The 17,111-nt window shown below is 35.5% G+C and overlaps 1 protein-coding gene across 2 annotated transcripts in view; it reads left to right on the top strand.

Moving 5' to 3' along the window:
* Positions 1 to 17,111, top strand: part of zswim5 (zinc finger, SWIM-type containing 5) — a 95,873-nt gene that overhangs the window by 75,388 nt on the left and 3,374 nt on the right. The window contains exons 7-13 of one of the 2 annotated variants that reach the window (XM_051932965.1): positions 763 to 909; positions 3,018 to 3,139; positions 7,342 to 7,627; positions 9,617 to 9,752; positions 10,744 to 10,901; positions 13,727 to 13,890; positions 15,995 to 16,076. In XM_051932965.1, coding sequence (XP_051788925.1) covers positions 763 to 909; positions 3,018 to 3,139; positions 7,342 to 7,627; positions 9,617 to 9,752; positions 10,744 to 10,901; positions 13,727 to 13,890; positions 15,995 to 16,076 — 1,095 coding nt within the window. Of the gene's footprint in view, positions 1 to 762; positions 910 to 3,017; positions 3,156 to 7,341; positions 7,628 to 9,616; positions 9,753 to 10,743; positions 10,902 to 13,726; positions 13,891 to 15,994; positions 16,077 to 17,111 lie in introns of both variants that reach the window. The other variant, XM_028811249.2, reaches the window with a different exon arrangement.

Here is a 17,111-nt window from a genome sequence, read left to right as displayed (position 1 = left end):
CTATAATCATTCCTAAATTTGTATAGAAAATTGTAATCTCATAGCTACAACCTTTGGGTTAAATGTGTTTCAGTGACAAATATCAGTCTGACTTTCAGAATCTCAAAGCAGCTTTCTGAAGCTCCTCATATCTTTGTGGTGGTTTGCCTGTGCCACAATGCACTGCAGGGTGTACATATTTGAGCTGGGCTGCTAGTAGGGTTTTTTTGGGGTTTTTTTTGGGGTGTGTGTTTACCGTTTTTCCCTTTAAACAGTATTACTGGATAAAATAGTTACAAATGTTGATGAGTTAAACATAAACATGTTTATAGAATTGTAATAATTGCAAAAATTGTTTGCAGAATCCTAGTAATTTAAGTTTCATTTCAATATTGTCAAGGATTGCAATAGTCTTTAATTGACAGCTGTGTACTTGATGAATGAAAATCCTTGTGTTCTGTATTTCTTAATAATTTGCTTTCATCTAAGAAATTGCATCAGGAGCAGAACAAAAGAATTACATAGGCTTCCACTATCCTCAAGCTTTGTGCTTGCATTTGAAGCTGATATAATATAATTATGCATTCTTGTGCCCTGACAATGTCATCTGAACTAATAATAGATATTGATGATAAGTATTTGTCATGCACTAAACAGAAGGTCACCATGTTTTTTTCTGTCTGCAATGTTAATATGTTAAAACATGTGTTGTTTGAATAATAATAAGTTAGTGAAGCAAGTAAAGTACAGGTCAAAAAGTACTCTTGTGTTTATATTTTTCAGAACATGTGCCCACTGCCTGTGCCAGAGTGGATGCCTTATGTTCTCATGGGTACCCAAGGGAGGCACTGAGATTAGCTGTTGCAATCATTAATACTCTTAGGCTACAACAACAGAGACAGTTGGAGATATATAAGCACCAGAAGAAAGGTATGAAAATTTGTACCTCTGTCCAACTATCATAAGTCACATCTCAGTATGTTACACTCGTCTGTAAATTAAGTTATTATTAACAGCAAAGTGTTGATGCAATTATATAGTAATGTGCAGACATGACAAATCATTTCTATCTATATCTATTAAGGGATTAAAAAATTCTGAGACAAATCCAATTTACCATCTTTGTTGCTTCAATATGAGTACAGCATGCTGTTGTTTCCCTTTTTACATATCTGTCCCTGGATGACAAAATACTATTCTAGCCTTGTGGCATCTCAATATAGACAATATAAAACGTTTCATTAAAAGTATCACTCATCAGTGAATATATTTGTATGAATTTAATCAGACATATTGTGAAGTAAATGAACAATACAAATCTTGCTATACTATACAGTTTTTATATCCCATAGATGTATTTTAAATTATTCAAAATGAAGATGAATAGAAAATTGCATTATTTTGTGCGTTCTTTCTTTTATCCAATTCATGGCACCAATAGTATTTCAAAAACTCAATAAAATGTTAAAATCCATTGTCAATTAAAAATGTGTAGTATTCTAATAACATTATTTAATGCTTTATCACATTTTTTTAATAGAACTTAACTAAAAACTGGTTGTATTTACATAGCAGTGGTAAAGCTTACAGTGTAGATTGAGTATGCAGTAGCTATTGGTTGTCTTTGTCACGATTGCTGTACTTCAAGTTAGTAGCTTAAAAGTGGCAGTTCACAACTGTTTTAGACTGTATACTTTTCTAAAATTGTTGCAGTAAAATACAGGTTAAAGTAAAACATGTAAATATTATTTATAATCCAGCAATTTTAAAAAGGTGTCAACATTTTTGAATGTTTAAATCTGTTTTAGATTAGATAAAGTTTATTAATCTCATGTGGAAATTCAGATGTATACAGCATCAGAAACATAAACAAGGATACATATTGTATTGTATACTCACAGGGCAGATAATGCAGTCAATCAATCAATAAAAATAAACTTGGTACATCAGGTGAAAGCATTGAATTTCCAGATAGCAGTGGGCAGAAAAGACCCCCAGAAGCACTTCTCTTAGCACACCATGATGTAATGTTGCTGTGGCTAAAAGTGCTCCAAGAGAGCACCTCCTAGAGGGGATTTTTCATAATGTCTTCCAATTTTGCCATCATCCTTTTCCACAACAGCTTCTGGTGTGTCCAAGATTCACCCTGTGATAAAGCAGGTTTTCTTGATGATAGTTTGTTCAGGCATTGTGCTTCTTTTGTGCTCAGGTTGCTTCCCCAGTCTTGTTTGTTGCTTATGTGAACCCCCAGGTATTTGTGCCTCTGCACCACTTCCACGTCTTCCTCCTGAATAGTGACTGGTCTCAGAGGGTCCTGGGCATGTCAGAAGTTCAGCACCAGCTATTTTGTCTTGTTGAGTTGCAGGTTGTTATTCCTGCACCACTAGACAAAGTTCTTCACAACTTTCATGTACTCTGATTCATCTCCCATTATTAATGCAGCCTATGATGGATGGGTCATCTGAAAATTTCTGTAGATGGCAAGCACTGGTGTTGTGCTGGAAGTCTGTTGTGTGGAGGGTAAAGAGGAAGGGACAGTTCCCTGAGGTGCTCTAGTATTACACACCACCATTACTGACACACAGTTCCACCACCTCACAAACTGCTGGGCCTTTTCCCCAGTCAATGAGACAGAATGGTGTCAAAGCACTGGAAAAGTCAAAAAACATTATCCAGACTATGTGTACTGGTTTTGTCCAAGTGCGAGTAGACTCTGTGGAGCATATAGATGAGAGCATCCTCCACCCCTGTATGTGCCTGTTAGGCAAACTGCAGAGGATCCAAATGTTCTAAAACCAGGGTTTGTAATTGTTTTATGACCAGCTTCTCAATGGTCTTCAAGATGTACGAAGTATGAGCAACTGGTCTGAAGCCCTTGGAATCACTGGAATGCCCTTTCCTTTGGCTCTGGGACCACACTGGATGTGTTTCACAGCTGGGGAACCTTCTGCAAATTCAGGGAAATGAAAATGTATAGAAATTTTGTAACTGTTATTTGCTTTGTAACTTAACTGGTTACTTTTTTTTTTTTTTTGAAGATCTTTTGCAAAGAGGAGTCACAACAATCACTAATTTGGAAGGCTGGGTGGGACATCCTTTAGATCCTGTTGGCTGTCTGTTTGTGACCCTTACTGAAGCATGTCGTCAGGAAGATGAGAATGCAATGGATACTGGAGGCGAGTTTAAGTCTGCTCTTTATTTACAATATAAACCAAGCCTAATGCAGTGTTAGATATTATGTATACTCATTTCCTTACCAAAACATAACCAACCTAAATATGAAACAGTGCAAATATTAAATTCTGTATTGAATAATTCATTCCAAAGCAGGATTAAATTATACTATATGGCAGAAAGTATTGGCCCATATTGTGGGTAAAATGCTTCTTGTTGATAATTAAGGAGTATTTTAATTCTGTTATTTAATCATCCAGGAGACAATGGGACAGTCTGGCACATAAAACAAGGCATTGAGTCCATTTCCACTGTCAGACACTGATGGCAAGGGAAGGATGCTAAAATCCCAAGGGAATTGTCAGGAGATGCCAATCATATAGGATTGTGCATTGTTGTTTTTGAAAATGAAACTAACACTCCTGCCACAAAAGGTTGTACAGTATGTCATAGGACCTCATTGTCTTTCAGTCAAATTTAATGGCAAAGCATACTATGACCTCTGCTGTTATGGTAGTATGTCATTGAGGAATGTTATGCAGATTCCTTCACAGTCCATGCTCTTTGCATTTTTGAAAGAAGGCTTCTGATTCATATCCAGATACAGACATCAGTGATTAACAGTAAATACTGTATTCTTCAGCTCATCAGGGTTTAAGACATTATTCTGTGATCAATGAATTGATAGAGGGTTTTACTTGTATGCAGACAGTGTAAAATTTTGCCATAGGTGCTATCATGCTGTTGGTGCATCTTTCCCAATGCTTCTGTTTGAATGCAATTTCCCTCTGGATGAGTGAGCCGTTTTCTGTAGCAAGCATCATTTCAGCTTAACATTCCTATAGTCTGTATGTTGTGGCAATCAGCTAAAGTCATAAAGATACAAAAAGTCAATTTCTTCCAAACATGCATGTATGTTCATCTTTTAAGTATTGTTTGTGGCCTGTAGTATCAGAGTATTAAGGTGACTGTGCTGATCATTGGTTTCCCTGCAGCTTTGGCCTATTTATATACTACAGATAAAACAAGAAAAAAGTGTTGGGTTCAAATAGAGTCATTCATATTTATTTATAAAAACACATTTTAAACAACAGATGTTACACCAAAGTGCCATTCAAAGGAGCATTAAAATAAACACAGTACAAACAATCACACAGAAGCAGATCAGTAAAAACAACCAAATTAAAACCCTCTCCCACTACCTTGTATACAAAGTGAAATGCAGTAGAAAACAAGTAGGTCATAATCTGAGTTTTAAAAACCTTGAATGAAGACCTGATGTGGAAAGGCAGGTCATTCCAAAGCCTAGGAGCAACAACTGAAAAAGCTCTGACTCCCCTGGACTTCAACCAAGATCTTGGAACTCTGAGTAGTAGTTATCCAGATGACCTCAATGCTCTCTGTGCTGAGTTGGGGTGAAGGAGGTTGCAGATGTATTTTGGAGCAAGATCATGCAAGTCTTTAAAAACAAACATTAAAATTTTAAAATCAATGCAACATCTCACTGTTAGCCAGTCGAGAGAGGCTAATACATGGGAGATATGATCCTTTTTTCTAGAAGCAATTAAAAATCTAGCTGCTGTGTTGAGCCAGCTGAAGATGTGACAGAGCAGATTTGGGCAGTCCCACATATAAGGAATTACAATATTCTAGCCAAGATGTGATTAACACACTAGGCATGAATGTCTTTTTACCAAGTCCTGTGAAAGAAAAGATTTTAGTTTTGAAATTTGTCTCAGTTGGTAAATTCTGGCCTTGACTACCGAAGAAATTTGTTTATCACAGCTTAGTGATGACTCAAAGATGGTACCTGTGTTCCTGACATCATTATGAATCATTTCTGACAAGGAGCCTAATTGAGTGCAAATTTCAACTGCAGATGTGGTTGAACCAAAAATAACGACCTCTGTTTTCTTTTCATTTAATTGAAAGAAATTTTGCGCCATCCAATAATTAATATCCTCAAAGCACTCTCTCAGCTTTTTTTACTAATGAAATGATGTCAGGATTAACTTTGAGGTATAGATGTGTATCATCAATATAACAATGATAAACTACATCATGTTTTTGAAAGATGGTCCTCAGGGGGATCAGATAAAGGGAAAATAAAAGAGGTGCCAAAATAGAACCTTGTGGAACACCTTCTATGAATGGTGCTGGCAGAGAGATGTTTCCATTTATGTTGACAGTCATAGATCTACCTTTAAAGTAGGAATCAATCCACTTTAATGCACAGCCTTGAATGCCAACTTCATCCTTGGTTCACTGTGTCAAATGTTGCACTAAGATCTAATAAAACTGAGATTGCACAAGAACCTAAGTCTAAGATTAATAAGATATCATTTGTCACCTTCACCAAAGAAGATATAGTACTATGAAGTTTTTAAAAACCTGATTGAAACACATCACATAAATTGTTATGCTCCAGATATGAAATCAACTGCAAAGAAACCACTTTTTCCATAATTTTGGCCAAAAATGGGAGTTTAGAAATAGGCCTATAGTTTGAAAGAATTGTAGGCTCAAGAGTGTGCTTCTTCAGCTGGGTCTGAACAAGTGCATGTTTAAGGCTTTCTGGCATTATACCAGACTTTAGACAATTGTTAATAATGGCCAAAACAATTGGACTAATGACTCTAAAGATATCTTTAACCAGGCATGAGGGTAAAATATCTACCAGATAACTTGAAGGATTCATGTGCAGGACTATATCAGTTAGCTGAGAATAGGAAACGGATTCAGAGGAAGTAAAATGACTGTGCACTGGCCTAAAAGGGGCTGGTATCATCCCACAAAGATCAACACCTGGAAGAATAATGCTGGATGAAATGGCTTGAATTTTATTTATTTAAAAAAAAAATGAGAAAAAGCTCACAAGACTCAGGCGTACTCTTGGGGAAGTCACTGACAGGTGGATTTAAGAGAGTGCTTATGGTACTAAACAGAAGCCTAGGTCTCGAGGTAGCATTTGCAATTAATCAAGATAAAAAATTAGATTTTGCAGCTCTGTCAGCCTCTTGATAGGGCTTCCAGCAAGTTCTGATAATTTCATACGAAAACTAAAGTTTATCCTTCATCCACCTCTGCTCAGCTGCTCAGTATATGTTTTTCAAAAAGATTATTTGAACAATATACATTCATTGTAAATATGGAGTTGTTGTCAAAATATTACATCAACATTATAATACCTTGTATAGTGGTGAATGAGTTTATTTCAGTTAGAACTACAGTGCCTTTTTTTAATCCTTTGTAATCACTTGGTATGAACCAGATTGAATTAGTATTGATGATATATAATAAGTGAAAAATATGTATTGGCATATATACTGTTTGGCATTATGTAATTACAAATCAGATATTTTAAGAGCTTGTCCATAACTGTTTTTTGCATAAACAAAAATATACAAATTCACTTCTATTTAAGTATATTAAATGTTGAGATTTGAACCCATCCATCCATCCATCCATTTTCCAACCTGCTGAATCCGAACACAGGGTCACGTGGGTCTGCTGGAGCCAATCCCAGCCAACACAGGGCACCGGGCAGGGTGCCAACCCACCGCAGGACACACACAAACACACCCACACACCAAGCACACACTAGGGCCAATTTAGAATCGCCAATCCACCTAACCTGCATGTCTTTGGACTGTGGGAGGAAACCCACGCAGACACGGGGAGAACATGCATGCATACTCCACGCAGGGAGGACCCGGGAAGTGAACCCAGGTCCCCAGATCTCCCAACTGCGAGGCAGCAGAGCTACTCACTGCGCCACCGTGCCGCCCCGAGATTTGAACCCATACATGAACATTTAAAATACTATTCTTAATTTCTGTACTTTGCATTATAAAAGGTGTTGCTATGATTGAAGTAAATTTTGTTTTCCTATTAATTGCTTTTGATTTGCTTTCTTGCCAGTGAAGTGATTTTTTTGAAAGGGATAAATCTTAAAATCAGATTTTTTTTTAATAAACAGAAAATGGGTAAATTGATGTAGATCTTGACAAAAGATTTTGATGGAACTTTTTAAAGTCTCTACATTCCTGCTCCAGTCTGCATCTGTGTGTGCTGCTTGTATTTAGATAGCTAGTTCTCTTAATGTTTTTTGTGTTGTTAAATGGTAGTGCTTTACTAGATTAACACAATTATGTACAAGTCAAATAAAAAATTAGTGTGAACTGAAAGGCGTTTTTTTTTTCCCCTTCCTTTATAGATTCTGGTGACTCTAAACCTCCAATCTTTCACCATGTTCCCGTGCTGGGCTGCCAAGAAAATGGAGAATCGTTCTTATCCTTGGCATTAGAAGTGGGTCTAATGGGAATGGGACAACAGAGGGTGATGCCCGAAGGGCTGTATGCTCAAGATAAAGTATGCAGGAATGAAGAACAAATTATAGGGCGGTTGCAGGAACTGGATTTGGATGACATTTTAGTGCAAACACTTCGAAAGCAGTGTATTCTTCTGCTTGAAGGTAAAGAATATACTAATGCTGGGGTAAAATATTTAAAAAGCAGTTTATTTACTTAGAAAACATTAGGGCGGAGTGGTGGCTCTGAGGCTAAGGATCTGCGCTGGTATCCTGAAGGTTGCCGGTTCGAATCCCCGTCACTGCCAAAAGAGATCCTACTCTGCTGGGCCCTTGAGCAAGACCCTTAACCTGTAATTGCTCCAGGGGCGCTGTACAATGGCTGACCCTGTGCTCTAACCCCAAGGGGTATGCGAAAACGAACAAATTTCTAATACGAGAAATCGTATAAGACAAAATAAAGAACAAAAAAAAAAAAAAAGGAATATTGCATCTACTCCAAGCCTACACATAATATGACAAGGTTAACCTACTGAGTGTAGATTCAGATGAAAGAAAGAAAAGGGAAAATGTTTTAATAGTGGATTGCTACAGTTCATTTTTATTTCCATCTGTGCTCTTTATATGGGCAAAGATTGTTTTTAGTAATGTTTTTCAGTAAAAAAAACTTAGTAGCTATATTTCCACTGATGCAATATTACAATTTTATTTGTTCTCTTATGAATTTTAAAAATGTGATCTTTTCATTAAATTTTCCATGCTTATTGAGTCTTCAATGTATATTACATAGGTGTTCCACTTATACTGCATACATATCAAAAAGAAGAAAAAAAAAGAAACCTTTTGGGAGGCTAATTGGTTCCTCTGTGCACTTTGTGTGTAGATAATTTTAAAAAATTTTATTTATTTTTTTTAATTCAGAAAATTCAAACTGGTACCTCAAAAATGTACCATGTGCTTATGGTTAAGTTATACAGATCATCAGCAAAGTTAAATTTCTTTATTATAAACTGGAATGCTTTCTCCTTCTCTTACCAATGCCAGTTCCTTTGGTAACTTGCCCCCTGTAAGAAAAGAAAATTAATTACATTTATTCATCAGTCTTAAATTATATAAACATTTGCACTGTTAAGCATTACTAATAGTATGCAGTATTTGTGGGCTCTGTTATCTCTGGGTTATTTGAGAACCATAAACTTTCTCTGGCCTCTCCTTTAAGCCAGTTTACTATGGATACCCTAAATAAGTACAAAACTCCAAACAATATAGCTTTAAGGATCTCCAACGCCCCTACACCTTACTCAAGGTCACAATTATGATACCTTGGGCTTGTGTTTTGAATGACCCAACACTCAATGGAGGGATTATATCTCCTCTACTCTGAACTGAAAACCCCTGAGAACTCTCCAGAAGTAGTTGGACACTGGTGTGTGTAAAAAGGCTGACATGGTCAGTTTATCTTGACATAATGCCAGCTGTTGCCCATATTAAGAAAAGCAGTCTGAGAAAGTGGGCTTGACAGAGGACATATAGAGTACCATATTCTAAACAAGAAAAACCTTTTTCATATTTTTTTTTTGTATTTTTTTCTTCAGTTTGAGATTTGTTTATTAGTTTTTTCATTCAGTATTAGTCATACCAGAGAGACAAATATATATTTATTTCATTCAGACTGGAGTTCCAATAATTGTTTTTATTTTAATTTAGCTAGGATAGAGTTTGAACACTCATATCTCTGGATTAAATGGTTTTGAAAATATTGAGACTGTGTTACTTAGATGAACTTATTCTCACAAAACGAAAAACAAATGAATCATCGCTACCATATTTTATCAAAAATACTAAATTTACAATTGTGTTTGCAGGGACAAGTGCCTGCAATATCTATTTTTATAAAAAAGTGGAATATCTTTTTTTACCTGTATTTAAAGTATATAGAGCTATATTACTCTTCTCAAGTACAATTGCTTGCAAATAGGATGAATCATGGATCAGGATAAACCATGTCAGTCAACTTTTACTATTTACTTAATGCTTTACATTAGTTTTTGCTTTGTCTTGCATCACTTAATTTCAAGAAAGTATTTATTTATTTTTTTATGTAAGTATCGCTTTTTAAAATAAATACAAATGTCTTTATATTTTTCTCTGTAGGAGGGCCTTTCAGTGGGCTTGGGGAAGTGATACACCGGGAGAGTGTTCCTATGCACACATTTGCTAAATACCTGTTTTCTGCACTGCTGCCTCATGATGCAGATCTAGCATATAAACTTGCTCTGCGAGCAATGAGGTATGGAAATTTAACCCATGACCTTAATATTAGCTGCAAAATCAAGATGACAATTGGATTATAACTTCTAACTGCCCAAGAGTCTGTTCTTAATATGAGTAGGTCACCTGCTTGCTTTCTATTTTTGTTACATTCACCAGTATACAGGGTTCTTTACTAGGCATATTGTAAAAGGTAAATGATAAAGGCTGCCATCAGTAAGCCCATCTAGTCTAAATGCATTGAGGCAATACCTACCAATTTGAGTGCTGGGTAACAAGCCGACCTGACAAAAATAAGGATTGTTAGGTTTTTTTCTTTTTCCTTACCTTGCTTACTGTGAGCAGATGTCATGTTAAAGGTATACTTTAATATGTTGCCTTTTATAAAAATGTCCCCTTATATCCACAGCTCAGTTTATTCCTCATATTTAGTAAGAGAGTACTTTTTTGTCCCAAGTGGGGATATAGACATATTGCAACAATATATAACCTTCTCAAAAACACATATGAATTGCAAGAAAGATCTACTTGTGTTAAGAATTGTTGTTTTTCATTCTTAAGCAAATGTTGCCTTTATACCTTTGTACTACTTACTGGTTACTGCAAGGTCTTTGTTTTTATGCAGTATCTTATTATTTTATTTATGACATTAGAAAACAGAAATATTGTAGGTAGTTATACAGGAATGAGAAAGGTAGCAAAAATATACGAACAAATGGCAGAGCGAAAGAAAAATAATGATCAATACTATGTAATTTATTCACAAGTGTTTGGTTTTATCCCTCCAAGTCTTTGTTTTTTCATTTACTGGTAACATCTTTTCAAATTTAAATGAAATTTAGAAATCTTGACATGACACTGTTTTATATTTTAAATAGTTTAAATATAGAATCTCTTGGTTGACATTTGTATTTCAGAAATGGAAGTGCTCCAGTGTAAGTGTTTCTACCTCAAGGATAATTTCAGTGGTGCAAAAGTTGATTCGATAACTTCTGTTATTAATCTCCTAGACTACAAGTTTTAGAATCATCTGCTCCCTCATCTGATGTTACTCACCCACACCACGGAATTTCTGTAGTGTCCAGTCGGTATCCACGATGGTTTACCCTCGGACATTTGGAGTCTCAGCAATGTGAACTGGCTTCCACAATGCTTACAGCTGCCAAAGGTAAATGGTTTGTTCCTACATTTATTTCAGGCAACATTTTTTAATTAAGAGTTCCTTTATTTTTGAGTTTGAATACTAAGGTGTTCAGTTGGAACACAAGTAGTAATATTTAGTAGGGCTGGGAATTGCTAGGGACTGTGATGTAAATTTACGCAGGTATGTGATCAAGATCCAGTAATCCTGTGAGTTTGTTTTATATTACATTAATCAATATAATTCTGTGTTATTTTGTAGATTTTTGTTTTTATTATATCAGCCTGAAGATAAACTTGAAATCTTAGCTGTATAGACAAATACGTTAGTCTGTTAGTACCAAATCTGAGAAAACCTTGACTCTGTTCAGTCCCTTTCAAGTATCTCTGCATTCTCCATAATGAGGAGTACTCACATAAAGCACATTACAGGTATTTTTGTACATAATTTGACTTTTGTGCTGTGCAAATCCTTTTTGTGAAATAAACCCCTATTTCTGCAGTGGGTGTGACAACCAATACTTGGCATGACACTATTTTGTATTTAAAATAGTTTAAATAAAAACAAAGTTGAGCTGTTATTAAAAAATGGAGACTTTGTGTAAGAGGGTTTCCTTGCTTTCATAATAAACATGTAACTGTGGTATAGTAGGTTCACAGCTAGGAGATTAGTGGTCAATTTTAAATAAATAATCATGGCCCGAGGAGGTGCAGGCTCCAATCAGGTGCAGGTATGTGTGAGTGCATTTAGCTCTGGTTAATTGGAGAACTGGCTGACTGTGCCACATACACGTGCGGAAGTGTGGGGCTCAGTCAGGTAATTCAATAATGCTGGGGAGGGAGTGGCTTTTCACCCCGGTACCAGTTAATGCAGCTTATGATAAAGGTGCATGAATGCGACAGAAGGGGGAAGAATGAAAAATGAAAGAAAGCAGATTGGAAGAAAGAGAAAAAGAAAGGAGATTAAAGGAAAGATAGAGAAGGCAGGAGACTGAGTAAGCCGGTGTGGGGAACTTTAGAGAGAGAGAGAGAGAGAGAGAAGGCAGGCAGCCTGGAGAAAATCCCTCATGAGAGCATGCGGATGACACTTGGGGGCTGAATGAGGCAGTTGAGCGATTTCGGAGCTGGAGTGACTGATGCGCTGCTCGGTTGGAGCGACTCCGTGTAAGGCCCAGAGAAAGGCAGTGGGAGCTGCAGGGATTTCGGAAGACTCGGTGAGGCATCCTGTGGATGGAGCCATTGAGCCAGGCAGCCAGAGTTGGAGGCTTGGCGTGATGCCCTGCCAGTGCCACAGATTGCAGCAGAGGTCTGAACCTAGGAGCCGTGTAAAAGGTTGGCGGCGCTGCCTTGGCTACATGGGCCCATTTGGGGCTAAGCTAAGGTGACATCAGTTTTTAAAGGATGGCACTGAGGACTGTATTTTAAAAGGACAGTATTTTAACTTGACTTTTATGGGATATTTATTTTGTCTTGGTTTTAACCTCCACAGATCACTTATTTTTATGGATTATTTATTTATTTATGAAGATTTTTGAGCACTGCACTGTTGAACACTTTTTGATTGTTTTTAATAAAAGCACTTCATCACTTTATGCATCAACCCCTTGCTGTATGTGTCCTCATTTGCTTGGCTCATCTCTTGATTACGTCACAAATTATGTTGGGTTCAGGAGGCTCCAAGGATGCAACTGGTAGCGTGGAGCTGGCCCACTCTATCACAGTAACAGCCACATTTTTTTTAAAGTTCTTCCAATATACAGTATATATACAGTATACAATGTCTGTATACCTGTAGAATGAGTATGTTCCCACACTACCTGTCCTGCTAATTCTGAGTTTAGTACCAAATGCGAGTAAATGCACATGTGAATCTATCCATAAATTATCTTAACTGCTTATGCAGGACAGGATCACAGAGAAGTTGGAGCCTATTCCAACTGATTTCAATTTCTCAGTACCATTCAACTCGATTTAATTTCAATATATGGTTCTCACAACAGCCTGTTGTTTAGGTCATTTGCATCCCCAGTAGTCCTAAAGATTTTACAGAGAGAATTAATGAGCGCTATAATTTGTATGGTTGCATTTACGAGACAGGGATGAGGGAAAGCTGAACGGAACAAAGTGCAGAAATATCCTTCATGAAAACCTGCTCGTACTTTCATAATTGATTATCTATTTCTGTTGGTACTGGCTCTTTCTTAACAACAGCAATTTGTAAGGTTTCTTCCTTAAGGGGATATATATTAGTAATTAGTATGTTCATTTTTAAAAACTATAAATTAAGTAATTTTTGGTGGAATGCATTGGAGTTATTGTGGGTGATGACTACTTCATTTCCACTCTCCAAAGTGTATCAGTGGAAATGAATATCACAATGTGTATGCATATGAAGATATTAACCTACTTAAGAATGTTGCTCCTTTAAAAAAAAAAAAAAAAAGTGTACACAAAAATTAAACAAAAAAGTTCAGATTTTTAATTTGGGCAAGTAAAACACCTTCACGCTGATTTATTCATTTGTTATTGTAGAAACTTTACAGTAAAGATGTTATTAGAAAAACTGTGTTTTGTTGTAATTCATTTCAGTCAGACTCAGTAGCACTTTGAGATTTACTACTAATGTAAAGTGCCCTATAAATAAAATGCATTATTATTATTATATTTGAATCATTAACATTCCTTTCCCCAAACATTGATTGTCTAAACCTATATGTTAATTCATTGAGAGAGTTGATTTTTGTGAGTCAGTTCAGTAAATATTCACATCTGTTTTAATTTTATGAAAATTTGTAGACCTAAAGGAAGCATGAAGTATGGCAACTTTTATCATTTTTTTTCTTATTGTTTTAGGAGACATGTTAAGATTGCGCACAGTTCTTGAAGCTATTCAAAAAAATATTCACTCATCATCACTTATTTTCAAACTGGCTCAAGATGCCTTTAAAATTGCCACTCCTGCAGACAATCCACCAGACATCACTCTGCTTAATGTGGCTTTAGAATTGGGCCTACAGGTAACTTCCATTTATATTCCTAATATTTTCTGTCTATATGTAGTATTTTGATTTAAGTGCTTTAGTTTATTTTATTGCTTACTAGAAGAATACTGTCTGCAAAAGAATTTTACATTTCTGCAAGGGCAAGTAGTGTAATTTAAAAGTCACTATCAAAACAAGATTGAAATTGTGAAAAGGCATTACTGCTGGTTTGGCTATCGAAACACTGGATATTCTTCATTTTTATTTTCTTGCTTTTTAAGTATTAATTCTTTTTTCATTATCAGCAGACAATTAATAAAGTAAATGAATAACAATATTGTGAAGTTAATCACTTTCATGTACTGTATATTTATCATTAAGCAGTTTTTTTTAATAATTAAAACAAAAAAATGAACTTAAGGTGGGTGCTAACCTCTCCAGTCCACAGAATGTTTTTCTTTGGCCCAGAAAAAAAACTTATAGGAATTTCTGAGACAGCAGAAACATGGAGCACATTGCCTCTTAATTTAGAGTGTTACACTATTCTCAACAGTTGGTTTTTGATTAAGAAATTGTAAGGTATGAAATTTTGTGCCCACTGTGGCAGTCTACAACAAGGACTTGACAACTCTTATGGTCAAATTTCCACACCATTTTAGTGGCAGAGATTGTTTTATATAACACTTACATTACATATGAATTAGGACTCGTGAATTTGAATTCTTGGCTGAAAAAATGTCAGAAAGAGGCATAGAGAGCTAAGGCAAGCACTAATCAAATCTTTTCGACTATTACAATACTTGATTGTTCTTTATGGAAACAATAATTTAAAATAAACATTTTGAGTTTTGGGTATTTGATATATCATATTTAATCTTCTGTAAATACACATTCTTAATACCTCTTTTATCCTATTATTTGTAGGGCACAGTACAGAATTAATCTTTAAAAATATCTTGAATGAGAAAGCTAACAACTAAAATGCAAGACACAAAAATTAGGAAATTATTTGGTATCATCATTAAACTAAGTGTATTAATATTTCCTGCTTAGATGCTAGTTATTACATGGTTAACACCATTTTCTCTTGCTAAATCTATGCAGAAAAGAGCCTAACAATGTAAGAAATTGTATAAAGGACACCATTTAGTCCATCTAGAGTGCTTGTTTAACTAATAACAAAGTTGTCCTAATATTATCTCGTTGAATTTTTTGATATTAATTGAATATTTTAACTTGTGTTGTGATCTTCAACTTCTTCACAACTCTAGTTTTTGTTTCTTCCAATGGTGTGATTAACCAATTAACCCTTTAAACTCCACCTCAATGTTGTCAGTTTATGCTACTTTTATCTAGCTACAAAGTCTTCATACTTGTGCCAATATACTGTACATGCTGTATATATCAAAATGAAGGGCAGACATTTCTCTTTCAGAATATTTACATCTGGAGAAGAATTAGTTTTCTAAGTAAATAACAGCTGAATAAGTTGCAAAGTTCAATCTCATTTTTACCAAATAATAAACTTTGAATGTTGTTCTTATTAGCGTAAATGTTGCAATAAGCTTCCAAACACCATAAAATGATACACAGTCTATCAGCAATAATACAATTTACGAAATGTCCACAGCTAACGAGTCTATTTTTATTTTTTTCAAGTAGTAGTAAAGTTCAAGTAAATGAGTACCTTATGAGCATACTTTACTGAAAGCTCATGTTCTTCATGTCCAAATGATGGCCCAAAGCATTGCTATTTCAGAGTTGATGCATCTGGTGAAGGATCTACATTGTGAGAAGAAACTACAATGCAATAAACACACAAAATAGACTGTAAACAGATGTGCATAACATTTGTGCGTGTCAGTGGCTACTAGAAAATGGTCAGGGTTTAAAGAGTTAATTGAAAGTAGTCTCTTTGAATAAGCTTTATTGAAACTTTTAAACATTCTGAATTGGGCACTCATGTATGTCTCTGTTCAAGAATACAGAGCTTTAATGCCCGTATCCCATCAGAGTAGCAAGTAGTTAGTGAGCATTTGGTTCATTTCTCTGCATGGCCTCTGGTGCTGTTTATATCTGCAGAATTCTACTTGGTGCACTGTATGTGCTGTATTCTTTATGAAGTCTCTTTCCCCCACAGGTGATGCGTATGACTCTCTCCACTCTGAACTGGAGGCGTAGGGAGATGGTGCGCTGGTTAGTCACATGTGCTACTGAAGTTGGTCAGTAATCTCTTTTAAGTCTTTGTTTTCCATATAACCATTGCCTTTTTTATGATTTTTTTTTTTTGTTTTTAATGAATAAAATGTTCTATTAAAAAGTGAAAGGTACAAAAAATGTTTACATTATACTGAGGTGAAATCATGAATTACTTATGTTTATAGGATTCCAATGTATGAACAGAGTAAATGTGTGTGTATGCATATATAGTCCACATACAATAAACCCAGTCTGAAGTATAAGTTACTAGCTGACCTCTGTTTCAAAAAAGTTTGTTTTTGTATAGATTTTGCACATAGTCTGATACTTAGGGCTGTTTCTTGTATTGTGCAGTATTACTAGGATAAGTTTTGGTTCCCTATGAGCATGTATTAGATAGAAAGTATTAAAACTTTTAAAGAAATACCACCACATGAAGTAGCTGATTTCTGTCTTTAGTAGTTAGTATAATCTAAACATGTACTTTAACTGAGAATGGTTCACAGCACATGCACTCAGTAAAAATAATGTGTATTGTATGGTCTCCTCCTTCACTTAGTTTCATTTGTGTTATTCCTCTCAACATTTCCTACAATTATAGAATGGTGCTCACGGCTACTGGATGTTACTCTAGCAGTTTATTCTGAAGTTGACAGAAAATTCTCCATTGCTGCTTTGGCTAGTTAGAGTTGTCCACCCATCTGCCAGTTTGCAGTTAATTCTTCTGGAGAGAGATGTGTTTGTTTCAGAATTAGTGTAGAAAAGAGTGATTGATATCTTTTTTTAAGGAATACTTGGAGCTTCTGAAAAATAATTCATTATAGCTATCAGTTGTGTGCCTTTAATGTTTGTGTTTTTCTCTTTAACCATATTTGATCTATTGAAGTAGATATAAATGTAAGAAACTTAGCAAAGCAAATTTAAAGTTGCTACATTGCAGTGTAGTTGGTTCCACCTAACCAGATCTTTCAGCAAGTTTCCAGCATTCACAGGTGGAGTCTGCAACATTTTTTTCATATATTTTTTGGTGATTGTTAGTTTCTGTTTAAGCAGCAATA

The sequence above is a fragment of the Erpetoichthys calabaricus genome, chromosome 10 (assembly GCF_900747795.2).
Source record: "Erpetoichthys calabaricus chromosome 10, fErpCal1.3, whole genome shotgun sequence".
NCBI classification, from domain to species: Eukaryota; Metazoa; Chordata; class Cladistia; order Polypteriformes; family Polypteridae; genus Erpetoichthys; species Erpetoichthys calabaricus.
Note: the sequence above shows the minus strand (reverse complement) of the source record. Positions and strands in the feature narration are given on the sequence as shown.